The 20,235-nt window shown below is 37.4% G+C and overlaps 1 protein-coding gene across 2 annotated transcripts in view; it reads right to left on the bottom strand.

Moving 5' to 3' along the window:
- MCCC2 (methylcrotonyl-CoA carboxylase subunit 2) overlaps positions 1 to 20,235 on the bottom strand; it is a 39,846-nt gene that overhangs the window by 17,852 nt on the left and 1,759 nt on the right. For both annotated transcript variants that reach the window (XM_082783731.1, XM_082783732.1), the window contains exons 2-8: positions 17,635 to 17,701; positions 14,453 to 14,537; positions 14,086 to 14,187; positions 13,388 to 13,515; positions 12,565 to 12,677; positions 7,749 to 7,862; positions 168 to 232 (exon numbers count right to left, since the gene is read on the bottom strand). In XM_082783731.1, coding sequence (XP_082639857.1) covers positions 168 to 232; positions 7,749 to 7,862; positions 12,565 to 12,677; positions 13,388 to 13,515; positions 14,086 to 14,187; positions 14,453 to 14,537; positions 17,635 to 17,701 — 674 coding nt within the window. The remainder of the gene's footprint in view (positions 1 to 167; positions 233 to 7,748; positions 7,863 to 12,564; positions 12,678 to 13,387; positions 13,516 to 14,085; positions 14,188 to 14,452; positions 14,538 to 17,634; positions 17,702 to 20,235) is intronic.

The raw sequence follows: 20,235 nt of genomic DNA, 5'->3' as shown, positions 1-20,235 counted from the left end.
TAACTACGCTACTCTAACAACAAAATTATCCACCAGTATCAGATAATGACAAAGCAAATATTTAACTTTTATAATCTAAATAATAACAAAATCAATCAATAAATAAACCACTCTAATAAAGCTTAAAGGATGGAAAAAAATAACTCCAGGAAAATATTTCTTTAAACCTGCAGTGAAGATCTGCCCCTCCAAGATCCTCTGCTGATACTTCTTCACCTGTTGCTGCTTTAACCTACAACAAGAAAAGGAAAACGAGCATTAGAATTGACACTTGTCTAGCATCAATATTTATATAGACTGTTATAACAATAAAACCGTACTTTGCAAAATATTTCTTCACTAATAATATTTTCTCAGTTACTCTCCCTCAGAGCACTTCAAACACGACAACTCAGAATCCTGCCAAAATTACTTAATTTTACTGACTTTGTATCTTTATTATCTAATATTTATTTGTAGTTTTTATTGGGAAAGATTTTCCATTTACTGCAGTATCTGTTGTTGTGTCTATTATTAGTGTGGTCATATTTACATACCCCTTAGGTTTATGAACATGCATTTTCACAAAATGATTTTTAGCAGTTAACAAATGCAATTTGAAATGTTATACATCCTGCATTTTTTCAAACAACAACAACAAAGAAAAACAATACCCAGCTGACACTGTGCGTTTTGATTCCGCTTAGTTTGTTTTCTCTACACAAACTTCTGTAAATTTTAAGTTACTTATTTAAGCACTAATCATAAAACAATCATTATTAGTTTGTACTTCCTAGATCTTCCATTACAAACACAATAATTTAATAACAATCATTTTCTAAGAAGAGTGCATCAATGGCATAAAACTGTTTGGATTAACTATGATGTCTCCATAAAAATAACTGGAATGCATGATCTAAATCCTATCAAATTATAGACCTGACAGGATAATTTAAGAGTGACTGAATTCCTTCTTAAAATAAAGCAGTATCATTTTCTGCATGGTAAAAAAAAACTTTTTGACGCAATTCCACTGAAATACCTTTCCCACAAGCTCTGCCATACTCCTTTGAAAAAGATTCCTTGCAAGCTAGTGAAACCATTATTCACCACCCACGGAGAGTACAGAGGTAGCAAAAGACATTAGGAAAGAGAAAACTATCACTCCAAACCAGATACCAGTTTCCAAGATTCATGATCATGGACTGTTGGGTTTTGAGTATCTCCAGCAATGAAGACTTCAAAACCTGTCTGGACAACTTGGTTTGGTGCATGATCACACAATCCTCACAGTAAAAATGTGTTTTATTTGTTTTTTTGTTTGTTTGTTTGCTTTTTTAATAATAATTTCCCATGTTTTAGTTTGCCTCTTGACCTGTCACTGAACTCCAATGAGAAGTCTGGCTTCAACACATTTATTCCCCCTGACCATGTAGTTATACACATGGAGAGATTCCCTTTGAGCCTTCTCTTAATGAGAATGAAACGTCTCAGCTCTCAGCTTCTCCCCATATTACAGATGCTCCAATCCCTTCACTGGATTTACTTTTTTTTTTTTGTACTGGGAGCCCAGATCTGAACCCAGCACCCCAAACGTGCTGAGTAGAGGGGAAGGATTACCACCCCTGACTTACTGGAAATACTCTTCCCAAAGCAGCCCAGGATGTTGCTGGCCACCTTGCTGAAAGGACACAATGCTGGCCCATATTCATCTCGGTGTCCAGCACCTTCCCAACTGGTTAGTTCCTGGCCTGCTCTGGTGCAGAGGGTTATTTCTTCCAATAAGCATTCACCTTGATTGAACTTCAAGAGGCTCTTGTGAGTCCCTTTGTACAGCTTGTAAAGGTCCCACTGAATGGCAGCACACCTATCTGATTCATCAACCACTCCTCCCAGTTTTGCATTATTTGCAAACTTGCTAAGCCCAGCAGTTCAGCCAGTTTTCAATCCACCTTACTGTCCATTCAGTTTGCTATTTCAGGAGACACTGTCAAAAAGCTCATCAAAGTGAAGATAAACAACATCTACTACTCTCTCCTTAGCCACTGAACCAGTCATCTTAGCATAGAGGGAAAACAGGTTGGTCATGCTTGATTTCCTCACTGAAAATCCAACCAGACTACTCCTGGTCATGTTCTTGTCCATAATATTTTCGGAAACAGCTTCCAGGATTATTTGCTCCTTTACCTTCCTAGGTATTGTGGCAATGCTGACTAGCCAGTAGTTATCTGGATCCTCCTTCTTGCCTGCTTTGCCACCTTCCAATCTCAGAAACCTACCCTGATCACCACAACTTTCAAAGTGTGACCATGCAACGACATCGGCCATATTCCTTAGGACTCATGGGTGCATCTCAACAGACCCCCTAGACCTGTCTATGTCTAAACTATTTACATGGTCCTTACCTTGACCCTCCTACACTACTCACCCTGGCCTGAGGATCCTGGAATTCCTGAACACTAATCTAACCAATGAAGACTAAGGCAAAAACAGCATTGAGTATCTTAGCCTCTTCCACATCCGTTGTCACCAGCTTCCCTATGCTGTTCAGCAGCAGGCTCCCATTTTCTCTTGACTTTCTTTTACTGCTGCAATACCTATAGAACCCCTTCTTTCTGTGCTTCATGCCCCTTTCCAGATTCAACTCCAGGTGGACTTTGGCCATCCTAAATCCATCCTAACCTAAGGCCCTTGAAGAAAAGTGTGAGTCTTGGCCAAGTAAGTATTAGTCTTCTATACCTAAAAAGGGGACAATTTGCCACTAGAAAATAAAGAAATTCCATTCAAAAGTAGTTAATACAACTTTCTTCTAAATCTGGAGTGTCATTAGCAATTAAACACCTCTTTCAAAAAGTGGTAGTATGTAGTAAAAAGAAAGAAGATCAATTTTCCTCACATAAAGTGATAATTAAAAAAAAAAAAAAAAGGAAGTAAAAGAAAGCCCTTTGAAAACTGAATTATTTTGCCCTTTTTTGTGTGTCATTAAGAGGCCTATCCTTTAATTCAGATGGCATGTTTATAGATACACATCCTTCATTTTCTACACCATGAGGTTTTTCTTTGCATCTCAGTTCCTAATTTCATTTATTTAATTTATAATACTCTGAACTTCCAATCAAGACTACAAGCCCACGAACAAGAGATTAAAAAGAGGTTAATAAGAGGTACAGGAAAGGTCTACAGCAAACATATTCACGTACTTCTGGGTAAAATTTAAAAACAAAATCATCCAATTCATTTCATTTCATTACTATAACTAGAATTCCAAACACTTCAGACAAAAGGTTGAATTCCTCAGGCACTTTGAATGCAACTAAATTACAACTAATGAATATTACAGTTCCAAAGACATGTAGATTCACTGGACTAAAGTGCAAGCTTGTGAATAATCACTCATTTTGAATGATTACTATTCAAGTAAAAATATAAAGTTTCAGTATCTTGAGTAACTTAGAGGCCACTTACCTGTCTTTTAAAATACTTTAAGTAAATACTATAATCATATCATGTTTCTAGAACAGAAATACACATTTTCCCAAGCAGATGAGCTGATGTGCAGAAGAACTCCTAGCACATAAATCTACAGGAGTTTTGCACTTTTTCCCTTTTCACCAGGCTTCCCTTTACTTCAGAACACAGGAAGTAACACACTTTCCCTGGCGGAGGAAGGATCGTAAGTTTTGGATGAGATGGAGAAGCCTATCAATCAACATGACACCCTGAGCTATGAATCAGTATTGCCAAGGGCAAGGATATTGATTCCTCAACCTGGTCAAGTACAGAGGAATGGCTCTGTCACATTACTACTCTGGTGGCACTGCTCCTCTTGTTTTTGAGATCTGTCTGCTTGTGAAGTCCTTACTCCTCACCTTCCAGAAAAGAACACTGAGGAAACTTGCACTTCAGACTTTGGACAACACATGCAATTATTTTTTTTATTTTTATTTTTTTAAGTGTACACATCCCAAGACTAATTATATCTATCATCAATTTTTTTCTTTCATTTCCTTAGGATGTTTTGTTTTAGGCAGGTGAGCAGAAAACTCCAATCCAATTCTTTTCATACAGGAACAACGTTTTTTGGGGAATACAGCATACACAATAATGGCTACAATATCTACTACAAGATGGAGTGGATATTTCTACGGGAGTCTGAAGTAATTTTGATACTTACAGAAAGGCAAGCAAAAAATTGTTAGTGAGAATATGAAAAGCTCTACCAAACAGGAAAGCTGACAGGTTGTGATATTAAAGTTTGATCTATACACACAAAGATAAAGATCATTACATCTGCAGGTTGCTAAGGAACAAATTAAATTGCAGGATAGTTGTGAAATCTTCCTCTGGAAGTGGTGAAAAGTTTTCTTCCCTTCTGACTTCACAATATCTACGCAGTCACTGCCTTGTCTTGGTAAATCTTCACTTTGAGACTTGACTCAGGCCAGCCTTTTTCAGCCGCCTAACTGGGCAAAAGTCTCCTATATGGTTTCTACATCTCAGTGATAAAGATGAATGACTTAAATTCCCTTACAATGTTAAAAGAGTACCATCCCCTTAGAATGAGAGCATCTGTTTTCCTATTTTTCAGCTTGCTGGCTAGTACTGGGTATTAGCTCTCTCATTTTGTATTTGCTTAATGCTGAAGCTTGAAACAAACTGCTTGTTTGGCTGGGATAGAGTTAATTTTCTTCCTAGTAGCAGGTATGGTGCTGTGTTTTGGATTTAGGATGACAATAATGCTGCTAACACATCAGCATTTCAGTGGTTGCAGAGCAGTGCTCACACAGAGCCAAGGACCTTTCAGCTTCTTTCAGCAGAGGCACCCACCAGCAAGGAGGCTGGGGGTGCACCAGGAGCTGGGAGGGGACACAGCCAGGACAGTTGGCCCAAATGGGCAACAGGGATGTCCTGTACCATGTGGCATCATGGTACAGCAATAAAGCTCAGCAATAAAGCTGGGGGGAGTGGCTGTGAGGCATGGCTGCTGCTCCAGGACATTCACAGTGATGGTGTTTGTCTTCCCAAAAAACTGCCGCACCTGATGTGCCCCGCTTGCTTGGAACTGGCTGAACATCTCCCTGATGATGAGAAGTGGTAAGCTAATTCCTTGTTTTGCTTTACTTGTATGTGCAGCTTCTGCTTTACCTATTGAACTGGGTTTATCTCAACCCAGGAGTTCTTGCACTTTTACCTTTCCAACTCTCTCCCCCGTCCCACCTGGAGAGATCAAGCAGCTGTGTAGGGCTCAGCTGCCTGCCAGGTTAAACCACAACACTCCCCCAGGACACATGGCTTGGTGTACCCAAGGGGTCCCCTCTGGCTCTGATGAACCTTTCCAGCTTTAACAGAGCTCCAGGCAGAATCACTCAAGGTGCACCATGCTCCCCAGTGCTTTCCCCTGTGGAAGTGCTGTCAGAAAAGGAAGGTTTGCTCAGGTCTTTCAGATTTACCAACAGAGCTTCTGCAACAAATTACTCTGAACTTGAGCAAGCCCCAGAGGCTGTAATGCAACTTACCGTGCCACTGTCTAAGCTAATGAACAGTGCTGGGCCTAAAAGGACTTCGTGCCTAGACAACTCAGGTGTTCCTGCAGCCAGTGGCAGTTATTTGTAACATGATAAGCAAGCTATTAACAGTCAGATGTAAAAACTCATTTCTTTCATCCTAGTAATTTCTTTATTTCAATAAAAAAGATACATGAATCACCCAGTGTTACTCATGCAACTAATACCAATATTCTCAACTAATATCTTCATTCATATGTATGCCTCCTTTCACAAAGACATTCCTAATATCTAAATTACTGTGATAAATTTACAGAACATTACTTCATTTTGAGGGGGAATTTGTCTTTGTTTACCTAAAAACTGCATGCTGAAAAAGACTAACACAAGATAAAAAGGAACAGAGACATATGTAACACATTTGAAACAACAATTAATGCCAAATAAATTCTATCAGCAAATGAGCAATAAGTTAATTAGCAATAAATGGCATAGTTGCTATTATTTACTGCATTTGCTTTTGCTGATTACTTTGTTGTTCTTGTTAACTTGGAAAGTCTCCATTATAATAATAAAATACTTCACGTTAAATACATTATTTTATTAAGGTAGGCAACAAAGTATGCTCGTACTAATAGGTATCCCCACACACACACTTTCATTGTCAGTTACACTCTGAATTTATTTAAGATGTTCTAGAACAATAATTACTATTTAACAGCCATAGCAAAGTGTGTTTGAATAACAGGTTGTTTAGTTTCTTTTAAGATGCACAAGAACTTTACTTCCATCTATACATAGAACTTGGAAAGAAAAAAGTGTATAGAACAATAAATACACTTTTAGGATCAAGACAAAGCCAAAAAAAAAAAAAAAAAAGCAAGCAAACAAAAAAACACAAGAAAAAGAATAAAATGCAAAAATATATTATGGAAATTAAAGCAATACTATACAAGTAAACACTGAATGGCATCACAGGGTAACTTCTTCAAGCAACTTAACTTCTTTAAGGAAATTAACCCAACCATGCTTTAGAAACTGCTCAACAACAAAAGATGTCCGTGTTTGTTTTCCCATAGTTCGTAGGATCTGCTAAATTTTTCGCAGTATCATAAGCGGTGGAAAGAAGTGAATTCCAGCAGATTCCCCTGTCTCTGTTACTACAGAATAGAGTGGAGCAGTATCCTCATTAACACTGCTCTTTAAAAGTGATTTCTCCTTTGCTCAGGGTGGAAGGACTTTTTCCTAGACATTTGATTTGCTATTGGCTCTGTCAAAGGAAACACCCTTAATAGTTTCCAAGCCAGTATAACTAAAACAGAGACAACACGCTGCCTCAGACCAGTTTGTTCAACGAGAACTTGACTATTTCAAAGAAGCAAGTTTATCCAGTCAGGTTTCACCTAGACTGGTTATGCTGAGAGCTGCCTTACCAGCAGCCTTACCTTATCTCTAGCACTAATGTAACACTTATTACACAAGATTATTTTTTCCTCATAAAGCTTATGTTGAGTAAAACAATACTTGTCAGGAAAAAAAATGGGATTTTTTCAGTATAAAATCAAGCCTATGCTGTAACATACACTGTTTTTTAAAAAACACAAACCCACTTAAACACTCCCTTTCCTGTTGTAGCCAAGCTATCATAATTTTCAAGTCACCTTATGCTGCAGTATTTTGCACAGCCACAGATTCAACTGTGTGTTCCACAATAAAAGCAACTTTTAATTCACCAGAGTTCTTCAGGCATGCTTCTTTAGAAATAATTTTCTTACTAAGAAGGTAGAAAAATGATGACAAACTACATAATTAGTGCATCTCTTTTGTCTACAAAATAACATAAAATATAGCCAATTAGTCCATCTGCTTAGTCCATCTAGTTCTCTGATCTAGACTCTGAGATATAACACACAGTTGTAATTATTTATTTATTTATTTATTTATTTTATTATTTCAGGTCAAACCGAGAGACTATTTAACTGAATATAGAAGGCATTCCTACCGTTTAAAATGTGCATAGAAATCTCAAAGTGGTACTATAAAAACAGTTTAACAAAGTCTAAGTTATATATATACACATTGAAAAGTTTTAATTAGAAAAGTTTTAATCAAGGATATAAACATTCAGATATATTTAAAAATGCAAAATTACTTACAGACGATCTGGAAACATCTCACCAAAATTGATCTGAATAGTTCAAGTAGCACAATTGTCAGCAGTGCAAAATTTTTTGGCTATGTTACTAAAAACTTCTCTATGCTTACCAGTGGTGGCCCTCCCAAGAATATTGTTCCCTGTTTGCCGACAATAATGCTTTCATCAGCCATTGCAGGTACGTATGCTCCTCCTGCTGTACAGGATCCCATTACTACTGCTATCTATTGGGAAAACAAAAAACACAAGTAAATAATTGTCAAGCCTTTTAAAATGAATTGCACTTCCATAACTGTATATTGTATTGATTTGAATAATTTCTGGGACAGTACTACAAGATTACTTTTGACTGGCTGGGCAAAAATATTATTTAAGTTTTAGCTTTTCTTCCAAAAACAAGGGAACATCTTTAGTTTTCAACCCATCTTCTTCAGGCCCCCCTGCATGAAATTTCATATATGAAATGCCATATGCCACGTATGTGAAATATTTGAAGGAACTAACATTCTATAGTGGAATATGTCTTTACCAGTGAACTGTTACAGGTTGAAAGCTAGAGTTTGCTCCTGGTATTTACAACTGAGGGTATCAGTTGTTGCTTATCGGTATAATTTCACCACTGTTAGCAGCCTTCAAAGAACATTTCTTACATCTACTAGTACATAACTTCAGTTCTTCAATGGATCAACTAATAGCCAACACATTAGCTCTGCCCCTTCAAGGTGTGTTGTATAACTCACTGTCATCTTGAGCATAAATAATTATTTCATTCTTATGCCAATTTTGAGACAAACATCTAAGCAATGCACATTTTCTACCACTAATATTTGGGTGACACTTTTACAAAATTGACTGGATTTCAGTAATTATGAATAACTGCAGCAGCAAGTGATCTTGAAAGTGAAGTTCCTCTCTTAACTTTTCCTTCAGCAGAGATCCTCTAAGAAAGCTAAAGACATTTTCAAAACAGTTTGTAATGAAAAAAAATTAAATGCTCATAATGAAAAGGAAGACGGAAAGAAAATAATTCTCTAAATGCTTCCTTCCATGACCACAAAAAAAAAAATCTGAAGCACAAAATAACATTGTTTTGTGAGAACTTTGTTTTGATATATTTCTGAAATGACATCAAGTAGTGTTCTGTGTTAAATGGTAATTTAAAGGTTGCTGTTAAAAGAAAAGAGCACACACAGAAATAGAACATCCAAGTTCTAGTGCATTTTCTGTACCTAAAGAAGAAGTAGATGAAATTATGTTAATCTCTAACCCCAAATCAAACAGCTTCTTCAGTTAACAGTTTTCAGTTTCTTAAACTATATTCAGTCATGTGATTGATCTGCAATTGTGCATAGAATAAGTATCTCCAGGTAAATACAAACATCATGTAAGCCTCTGGAAATGGGAGAAACTTGGGGGAAAAGTTAATTTTCTTTATTCCCTAGGTTTTCTGTTTTTTCTCTAAGTTTTTTCTTCTCTCACGCTCATGCTGAAAAAGGTGGCTGCATTTAAACTGTCATTCAGGTGTTACTTCTTCCAAAGCTACATAGGAAAATCGCAACCTATCTGTCAAAAAGCACAACCTCAAACTTTCCAACCAACGTGCTACTTCCTGACTTCATTCTTTGAATTACTGCATTGAAAACTACTTAAAAGAGCAATATAGATCAACAGTTCTGAATGCACACAGTTATTTTATACCTACTGCTCAGCTCCCCTATTGTATCCATGCAGCTTATGAGTATGAGAAAGCCTAAGAAGTGGCTAATGGGAAGCTAATCACATCTTTCTGATTCACAGCTATATAGACATCAATGCAATTTAAAGCTGCAGTAGGAGTATAATAAATTAGTCACAGGTAAAAGCGGAGGGGGAAATTAAAAGCTGCATAGGTAACTGGTTAAAAAAAAAAAAAAAAAAAAAAGCAATCACTTTAAGGTCAAAATTGAGAAGAGCTTATGAGCTGATGAAACAGATGCTCAGCCAGGCCACAAAAAGTAACAGCAGATAGAAAACTAACAACATCCAAACTCACTTGTCAGAATAATTAACCTGAACAGGAATCAGAGGCAGCACTATTTCCTAATAACATTCCCTAATGCAACATCCTCTCAGACAGGGAAGACTATTCTAGTTCCCTGTATCTGCTAGCACAGAATCAGTAGCAGATTACAAACGTTTACTGTGCTTTTTTGAAATGAAACAAAGGATAAAAACATCCCTCAAATAAAATACTCTTATTAGATATTTTATATGAAGGAATAGTTTCAATGATTTTTTTTTTCTCCAATTTTCCATAAATATTTTAATAAAGTTAAATTTTCATCAGTGTCATATCAAGAAAATTACTTTTATCAGTGTCATGCCAAACAGCAATATAAGTGTATTATTAGAAGACAAATTCTTCCCATGCTTCTTTTTGATTGTACAGGGGTACAGTGCTACTCTAATTTAATACTACATGGTAATCAAAACAACGAATTCAGCTTGATGAGGAATTTTGCAAATACCTGAACGTTTCAACATGTACCAGAAAAACTGCTAGGGATAGGACTTTCTAGCAAGGTGCTGCATAACCTCAGTAATTTCAGCCTTCCAAACAGGGCTTGCATACCCATCTTCAACGTAGCATCTAAAAATCACTAATCCCATACTAGATAATGATCGGAGTCTCCAGTTAAAAAAAAAAAAAAAAAAAAAAGTTCACCAAAACTTCTCTTAAAAGAATTCAGTACAACAGCCATGTGAATGCTTCTTTTGACAACACACTGGCTTCCTGTTCCACAAAAATGGTGGGACCAATTTTATTCATATACATACATCTAAAAGTACAACCTAGACACATCAATGACTCCAGTGAATGACCAATTTGTTAGTTATGCAAGTGCATGAGCTCCTTAAGAATTCTTAACTCTTTTCTCTTAAATATTTTTTTTCCAATTAAACAGTGCTTTTCCTCAAGTAACCTTACTAAACACTACACTTGCTTAACTATTGCTGTCAGAAAGAAAAGCACTACCAAAGTTAAATTATGTCCGATTGCAAAACAGATTTAGTGAATTTTGGGGATCTTCTGCCTCAGAGGCAATGAATTTCAGGATTCTTTGTTGGAGAAAAGATGAATGAAGATTTGAAGCCTGAGTTGCCTCCAAAATGCACCCAAAGTGTATCAAGGCAACAAAGGTATTTTTCTCAGACATCAGGCAAAGCCAACATCTGTCAGGTAAGGAGGAGTCAGAGGGACCACTAGATCCTTGACCAGCACTTCTGCTTCACAGTGAAAGGAAGTACTAGCTTCCACTTACTCCTAGACTATGAGATTCAACCAAGTATAGCTTCTTGCAGAGAATAATTAAAATAAAATAAAATAAAATAAAAAGTATGTTTGTAGCTCAGCCACGCCTTTCAACAACAGGGGTAGATAAGAATAAAGAAAATAAAACATAATTTCCACCCTACATTAATGGTGAGTTCAACAGCCAAATATGCCAAAACAATATGGTGGTAAAATACGCCCCTCACTGTGCTCAGATGAAAGAGCAAGTGAGCTAGAACATCCATTCTGCTTGAGATTCCAATAGCTATTTCTAAGAAGACTTCCTTCACCTTCTTTCATCCAGATGGTAGGCATTGAACAGACAACGACACATAGGAGCAGACTCATGTAGTTACAGTAATTCAGAGAAAACACTGGACCACCGCTCAGTAGTAGTGGGGGAAAAAAAGCAAAAATGTAAAGAAATACTGGGAAAGGGACATAAAATAGAATTGGGAATATCATTGTACATGTACTATTATATAAATCCATAATCAGTTGCCATACTAAGTAATACAGGAAAATCTGTCTCTTTCACCTCAGAAAGGATATAACTAGGCCTGGAAAAAGGTTTAAAGAAGATAAACAAGGATGATCAAAAGTAAGGAACACCTTCCCTATGAGGAACAGCTAAGAAATCTTGAATTCTTCAGCCTGCAATGGGGAGTAAGAGGCAGATAAATGACAGCTGTACAGCTGTAGAAAGGACCTGGTTTGCCCTGCTACAGATCAGAATAGAAGGTTCCTGTGTTTGGAGCAGGTTATCTTCAAAGATTATGGATCTCTGCCCTCCTTAGTGGCCTCTCACAGGTGCCAGATGACAGCTCCCTTAACTAGCCAAAGATTGCTCTACTGAAGCCCAGGGTCTTTATCCTGCTACTTGCCTTTCTCACCTCCATCCAGATTTTATATCCTGCCATCCATTTTCACTGCAGCCAAGGCACCCATCAACATTTACATGCTCAGACAGTTCTGCACACTTCATGAGTAGCAGATTCAGTAGTACTCCTCTCCTAGCTGGCCACCTAAAAATTGCCCCCAACACACTCCTGGAATATCCATAACACAAAAACATTTCTAAATCCACAAATTGTGACCAACAGTAATTCAATGCATCATTAATACATTAGAAAATGACCTTGTTGCCAGGGCAGATTTATCATACAGTTATCTGTGTATAAAATGGATATATAAATATACATATACCCCTCTTAGCAAAAAGTATGTCTAATTTACTAGCCATCATCAAAGGGGTCCTCACCCTTACAGCATTGATGAAGAATAATCAACTGCTCCAAGACTTCCTACTGCTTCCTGACGTGGCCCTATTTACCACACTGTCAAGTCCTCTTTTTCCCCACTCCAAGATAGGAGCAGGTAGGTCATGTCATTAACATCAAGGCCAAGAAAGAAGACAGCTTCTTCAAAACTATAATGACTTTTTGTGGACAGTTATTGTGTTTACAGTGCCTCTAATCCCCAGACTGGGCCAACAGGTCAGCAGAATGCAGTGCTAACTAAAGCAAAGCATGACTACACATCTTGAAATCACACAAAAGCAGCAGGAATAAAAACTAATTAATACATTTCATTCTCAAGTAAAACCAAATTACCTGAGGAATTCCTTGTGAAGACATGACTGCTTGATTATAGAAAATACGACCAAAATGATCTCGATCTGGAAATACTTCTGCTTGACGAGGCAAATTTGCTCCTCCAGAATCAACTACAGTAAATGAAAATATATTAACACATGCCTTTGAACAGTGTTATATACATAAATTGTTGGTAAATTATCTGCATGTTACTGAAAATATCCAGCCCTTACTATCGCTACTGCTACCTGGTATCTATGTATAATAGGATATCCTTCCTGAAAATGCAGAATTAGTACATTCCACATACACAACTAACATCCACACCAAATATTTTAATGAAAAATAAATTCAGATGGCTTTAGAGATACAACCATTCTTCCTGCAGATACTTCTAACCTCATCTTACTGCAAAACATTTGAACTAAGATCACTTTCAGTGCACAACTTTTAAGACAATTTTTCTATTGCAATTCTGTCACAAGATCCAAAAAAATGAAGAAACTAACTACTCATGCATGACAGATGTCAGGGAAAGGAAAAACAATGAAGTGATACATACAGTGGTGTAGTTACATCTGTATCTTGTAAACCGAGACCTACAGCAATGCAGAAAATAGTGCTACAAAGCTAGAAGTGCACTCCAGTAAGATTTGCAACTAATCTGTAGAAGTAACATTGTATTGATGAAAATGCATTTGCAATGGAAATATTTACCTGGTTAGTTGAATCTGGGGACATGTCAGCCTCAACAATGTGTTTTGAAAGAAGCAGTGTTTTATCTAGAGATCATGTAATACCATTGACAAAGGTCATTTGCTATTTCCGCAATGGGACTCACCCAAATATATGCAAGGGAGATGATTTTGCATTGCAATTTCTTGAGCACGTAAGTGTTTCTTAACAGTGATGGGATAGTAAGTACCACCTTTGACAGTTGCATCATTGGCAACAATCAAGCATTCCACCCTGAAAGCAAAACAAATTTATGGGAGAGAAATATAGTCCTAGTAAACAAATCATTTGTTGATTAAGAACTGCAACACACTCAAGATACTTGAAACCCTTGGGATGCTCAAGAAAGCAATCCTCTTTACCTGCATTCCCTCAAACACACAGTATAGCAGCAGTTGCAGCACTATGACGTTCTGCTTCACAGTCCCTTAGCTCCCTAAATAATTAGCTATAGATTCATACTTATTTCCAACAATAGTTTTAGTGGTACTTTTAGTAAGCAAAACTAATTCTTAACCTAGAATACTGTTCTGTCTCTTGAAAATTGCCTTACTGATGCACAAATCTCTTTTCTTCATCATACACCAGAAAATCTGTGTGTCCAACTTCAATATGCAATACAGTTATTTAAAAAATCACCTCCTTTTAACAAAAACTGAATGAATTAAGACACTGAATTTGCTGATATTTTGAGTCTCTGAAACAAAACACTTAAAAGCTAATAGCTTAATGCTGGAAATTAAGCAGTATTGTACCTTATTGCTTTTCATATCATCAATAATGTAGCTGACTGCTATCTCTCACCCAGATATTCGTCCAATGCCTGTGATAATTCCTCCTGCTGGTACCTCTTCATTACCATACAACTGGTAGCCTGCAAACTGGGAGAACTCCAAGAATGGAGACCTGAGTAATGACAAAGATCATAACAAGATTTTTAAACAGGAATTGGCTTAGTACTCAAATGTCACTGAATCTCAATTGTAAGATCCAATTTTATTTTTTTTAAATCTCACTTTTTAAAACGATGAGTATTTCAAAGAACACATTTGTAAAACTTCAAATGGTGATAACTGCCAGTGCTCATGGAAACTAACGAGAAAACAAGTCTCTTAGACTATTGACCTGAGAAAGAGAATTCGATGTGTTTTTAAGCAGAGAAAATACTTACCCTGGATCAATAAGCCTGTCAATTCTCTCTCTGGGTAACAGCTTTCCTCTTGATGTGTGAAGCTTACGAGCTTTTTCTCCACCCCCTGTGATACAACAGTCATTCTTTAGGTTTACACTGAACACAGACAGACAAATCAACAGTTATATTAAAATTTAGAATGGAAGCACTAAAAAGTTCCCAGCTTTTCAAATATGGACTTTAATAATGCATTCATTAAATAATGATTTTCACTTCAAACAGACTTAAGGAATTGATACAAATGCTTGCCTTTTGGAATCTACTCTATTTTCCCCTTCATTTTTTATGGCTAGTCTTCATGTAAAGATACTAATAAACACCGTTGCCTGAAACTTTCACTCTCTGCTTGGCTATCAACAGAAGGGCTGGAAACATGAATACACAGAGGAAAAGCACAGCAATAAGAACTACAAAATATACTTTTTCCCAAACTAGTTCAAAACAGCTATGCTGAATCCAGTCTTGAAAGACCCAACACTACCAGGATTCATTTCCTTAGATTACTCCAAAGCTGTGAGCATCAGAGTTCAGAAACACAGCATTTAATATCAAGGTTATATTTATCTTTGCTTCATCTCAGCCCGTTACTGGAGGCCAACCTAAATCATATCTTTTGCTCTCTAGAGCTTTGTGTCATTCAATACTTAAGATTTGTTGACACACCTCAGCCTCTTTATAACAATAGCTTATCCAAACAGCGTCTCTTTATGTAGACAGATCACTGATCCACCTCGTCACTCTAAAATTGTCTCCCCTTGTCCAAAATAAAGCAGGTGTTATTTTGCTAGCATTTCTCCTGAGACTTCTAGATTTCTTTGTTAGCTAAGCATTGCTGAAACAGAGCTTTTAAGCCTACCTGTCAAGCCATCCCTCTTACCTCCTTCTTTGACCACTATGAATATCATTTCCTACCTATAAGGCAGGCCAGAAAGCCCACAGATTATTTCTGATTCAGTCTGTTCATTAGGTCTGTATATCCAGCCTAAGCCTAAATCTTGCACAGATTTACCTGCACAGGTCTCTTACGATACAACCTTTCATATCCACCCACAGAGCTAATACTCTCATCCAAGTTCTCAACATCCCACATCATGATTACTACAACATTTTCTCTGACCTTAGCAGAAACCATCTTGCCTTTCTCATTTACACTTAGAGTGCTGCTGCAAGAATCATTTTCTATCCTGTGATTTTCGTCATCTCTGCGCATACCCCCTCTTCACATGCTAATCCTAAATGCTTGCCCTCCATGCCCTATAGCCATTCTGTTGAACATTTCTCTTTCAGGATCAAGAGGTTCACTCCACCCTACACTAGACTCCTTTCTGAAGCAGAAATTTCTGAAGCAGAAATTCACTGAAAAAAGCTTGGAGGTGTTTAACGTGAAATCTCCTGTTCAATTTCTCCTCTACAGCAATGTCTATAAAGACTTCACTGTGACTGTGGATTGGTTATGATTCCTGCCAGTCGCAAAGCCTAGAAGTATCTCAGTTGTAAAATTCTTTTGCTTGTCATCCGAAATCCACCTGCTGTAATTTTTTACAGCCCATACATTCTTTGGTGGCAGGGACCTTCCTGTTACACAGACTGGTATTACACAGGAGAATGTGATAGAGGATTACAACAGACCTACCCACCAGAGCAACAAATAATGAAATATGCATTACAAAGACTTCTGGCAAGAGCTCATTCTCTGAACGACCGCTCTTAGAAAGAAAAAGACGTTGCATTGATCCCTCAAAAGTATTCAGTCTAAGTATCCAATTCTTCTTGGTTGGACTAGATGATCTGAGAGGTTTTTTCCAACCTGAACGATTCTGTGATTCTTGTATACCTGTATGACAGGCAAAGCAATCTCACTTGATCACACTCTCAAAATACATATAAACTTTGTGACAGAGCTCCCTTACTGAGATGCAGAAGAGGACTGTGTTCTTGTCCTGTTTTCATATAATGAGCAAGAAGAAGAAAAGGTGCAGCAGTGAAGAAGGCCGTTATCACTAGTTCACGAGCCACACAGGATACTACTAAACAGTCCCTACACCCATAAAAGACACAGGGAGTCTACAGGATTCAGCACATCCTTATAAAGTCCTTGAGCTTTGTTACATAGCAAACAAGGAAGAATATTAAACTCATACTCTTAAATGTGCTCTGTTCCAAAGTTGTACAAGAAGTTGCATTACATAGGAAACAGCACACTGTCACGACACACACAAGGTGAGAATTAAAGCTACATGCTTGATCTCAGGCAGCACAGTTTAGCTTTGATAAACAATTTCATTTTGTATTTCTCAGTCAGTTGTAATTAATTTAGGTAGTCCTATATCAGTAAAGATGAAACCTGAAACACAGGTTTCAAACTTCCAAATCAGTACAGATTTACTTACCTTTTTTTTTTTTTGCCAGCAAAACAACAACAGAGGTCTTTGTAAACCCCCTTGAAGGTGAAGAAACTAACACACAACTTGAACAGTAGTACATTTGCCAAACCAAGCTTTTATAAAAGCAGGCAGCCGAGGATGAAGCAAAGAAGCAGGTGAAGAGGAAAGTACATGAGCAAAAACCTTTTTTTAATAGTCCTTTCTATTTTTTAAATATTGCCATTAAATTCATTAAAGAAGCATATTTTCCATTGATTAAAAGGACTGATTAAAAATGAAACAGCTCTGAATATCCAGTTTTCACCATGTATTTTGCTTACTTTTTGCCTCTTTAGCAAGGAAATTAGTCTTCTGTTTTGTTATATCAACCTTACTTTAACTTATCGTGCTTTTCCAGTAATTTATGGACTTGCTGCATTAGGATATTCCTGTGATATTCTGTTGGCAAAAAAATGTATTAACACTAAATACTGTGATAAACAAATAAATGCCAATGTTAAAGACTCTTTTTCTTACTTAAACCAAATTACTTTGAAAAAAACCACCAATATTTCGAACCAAGCTAACTTGGACATAAACCCTTTAAAGTTTTCAGCTGATGAAAGATAGCACCTAGATGCAAACCGATGACCTAAACTTCAGTATGACTACCATAATCCACCTAATGTTGTGTCTGAATGAACTGATTAATGGGAAAAATAGTAATAATTTAAAGAAAAACATCTATTTTAGGACTAGTTTAAACAAGTATTCTAAAATCTGGACTACCATACTTACCTAATTTGATTTTTTCTGCTTGTTCCTGGAGTTCCTTTACCAGTGCTTTCATTCGTTCATAGTTTTCCTAAGTAGGAGAAAAATGTTTCAAGTTTAACCAAGAGTGACACTGCTATGTTTGAACAAAAAACACAGAAATTAGTGCACAAGATTTATTTCTCTTCAAAATTTCAATCTACCTTATTAAATTCTTGTTCTGCACTGTTTTTAAAGTAATAAAATTTCTACCTGTGTGTAGGCTTTCCTCAGGCATCCCAAAACAACCTTCACAAAAACTCTGAGTGTGTTTGAATTGTAAAAGGTCAGTTCTAAATTTAATGAACCATTACCAGAATTAGTCATTACAGAGTTGAAATGTTATTTTTCAGGTTTTGTTAATGTTTTGTTACAGGTTTGTTTGCCTTTTACAAATCTAATTTTGTAAAACAAAACATCATGGAGACTCAAATTAATTGATGCTATGTCTCTTCTACGGAAGATGAATGACCTAGACTGAATAGAAATTGGTAAACAATTTCTATAGTCTTATTGTTTAAGTAGAATGTAAAGAGAAAACAAAGCTTTGCAAAACCAAGGAGACCGGTCTTCGAGGCAATATTCATCTTATAAAAACAGACTTTTCCAGCTTTTTATGAGCAAACCAGTACTGAGCTCACCACTGCAGAAATATCCCATACTCTGTGTGATCATTACAGCTGTTTTTACCATTTCTTCAGAATTAGAACGTGTTAGTCAACCTTAACTTGGCTTTTCACACACACTAAAAACTACATAACTGCTTTGAAAAGTATAACCACAACAAAGCAAAGAGATACATTAATTGTTGCACAAAGAAATCATACTGTCTTGTCTAATTGCCATGTAGAAGATATTAAAGTCTACAGAAAAATCAATCTGGAAACTTCATATTCAGACTTGAACATTCAGAACTGGGGTTTCCCCTGGAAGCAGCAAGTGTTGTGGTTTAAATAGCTTTGTTTAGCTCTGTCTTAATCACAGAAAGACAGCATGTGGTGAAGGGCAAAGAGAATGAAAACAGGTATGGGCCCTTTGGATTCAAACCACTTTAGGTGTACAGAAGGACTTGAAAAAGAAAACATTTCTCCTCCTTTACAATCGCTATGAAGAGATAGAAAATATCCTACTGAAAGGTAAGAATGTGTCAGAAGAAAGCAGGTCTTGGCCACTTCCCCCCTGGTACACAGGGTCGGCAGCAGGTCAGCCCCTGTGCCTGGGGAAGGACTGCACATCCCCACTGAGTGCTGCGGGCAGCAGGGCTCAGCCTGCACCCGGTGCCTCCCAGGAAGATGACTGCAGAACGCTACCTACCTGCCTCCAGAGCTGCCCTGCAGCCCCAGGAGACAGGGACGGGGAAGTCACCAAACTTTGTGTCCCCTCCCTCAGTTGTAAGGCTGCATTGTCTGCTCCAGCATGCTGCTCCTCCTTTGGTGCTTCAGTCTTTCTTCCTGGCCCACCCTCCACACAGACCCAGCACCTACCTCTTCAACTGGTTTTTTTTTGTCTTTTTTTTTTCCCCTCCTAAGCTGTGAAATCACAGGGGAATGACTTACTGACAGTTTTACCATTGTTCACAGCATCCCAGAGAAACAAGTGCAAAGCAAGCTGCGTCTTGTTAACGGGACTCCAGCACTCCCCAGAGAGACTACGGACAGCACCTGCAGCCACACACACAACCACTCACCAATGAGGAAAGCAGAACCTGATTTCAGACCTTCAGAAAACAACTTACAACTTACAGCTTACAACTCCTACAACTCCTCTGTAAAAGTCCGTAAAACAGACATCGTAACTCTGTTCTTCTAAATCTGCAGTTGTTACAAGATCCAGTGTTATTGTATGCGTGAGTGTTCAGTTTGTCTAGCCGACTCACTGCCCAGCACTGCACACAGGATTTTCCCTGTTTCTCCTTCTTCAGTCAGCCTGTTTCCTCTAAACACACTCACCTTTTTTGACAGTACTGAGATTTAAAGATCACCTTTAACATAGGAAAAAATGCAGCTAAAAATGGCAGAGGAAATTAGAAAGGTTGTAGCAACCCCAGTTGCAGGCTCCCTTATCCGATTCTGAATTAACAGCTCCTGGCAGCTGCTTTAGCTATTCTCCTACATGAAAAACTGTGAAAAGATTTTTTACACCATCTATGAAAACCATTGCATTCCAGTATTTCAGTGAAATTCAGTTGATTTCTAACCTTATCCTTCATGTCCTTAACCACAACACAACATCATTGTATGTTACAAAGGCAAAGTAAACATGTTTTCAAATCTTTCTATGGGTTTTTTAAGAAACAGCTCCCTTCAGAACCAAACCTGTTATTTCTTCTAATAAGCTCTTTATTAACTGATGTCAAAAAGGCAACAAGTTCTTTCTGGAAACCAGCCCCTGCACCAGTCAGTTCTATAAAAGTCTGCTCTTAATATAAGGGCTCCCAGGAACTTTAAAGCAAAATCTAGAAGCCAAAGTTACAGACTAATCCTACAGTTATTATATGAGCTGAATTACTGCTACACAAGGTAAGGAGCAGTCAGAGCTGATCTTCAGAATCTTTACATAGACTCTCCTCTATTTTCTAGAACTTGG

Source organism: Aythya marila (assembly GCF_965140915.1).
Source record: "Aythya marila genome assembly, chromosome: Z".
Classification (NCBI taxonomy): domain Eukaryota; kingdom Metazoa; phylum Chordata; class Aves; order Anseriformes; family Anatidae; genus Aythya; species Aythya marila.
This window is presented reverse-complemented; position numbering and strand designations above follow the sequence as displayed.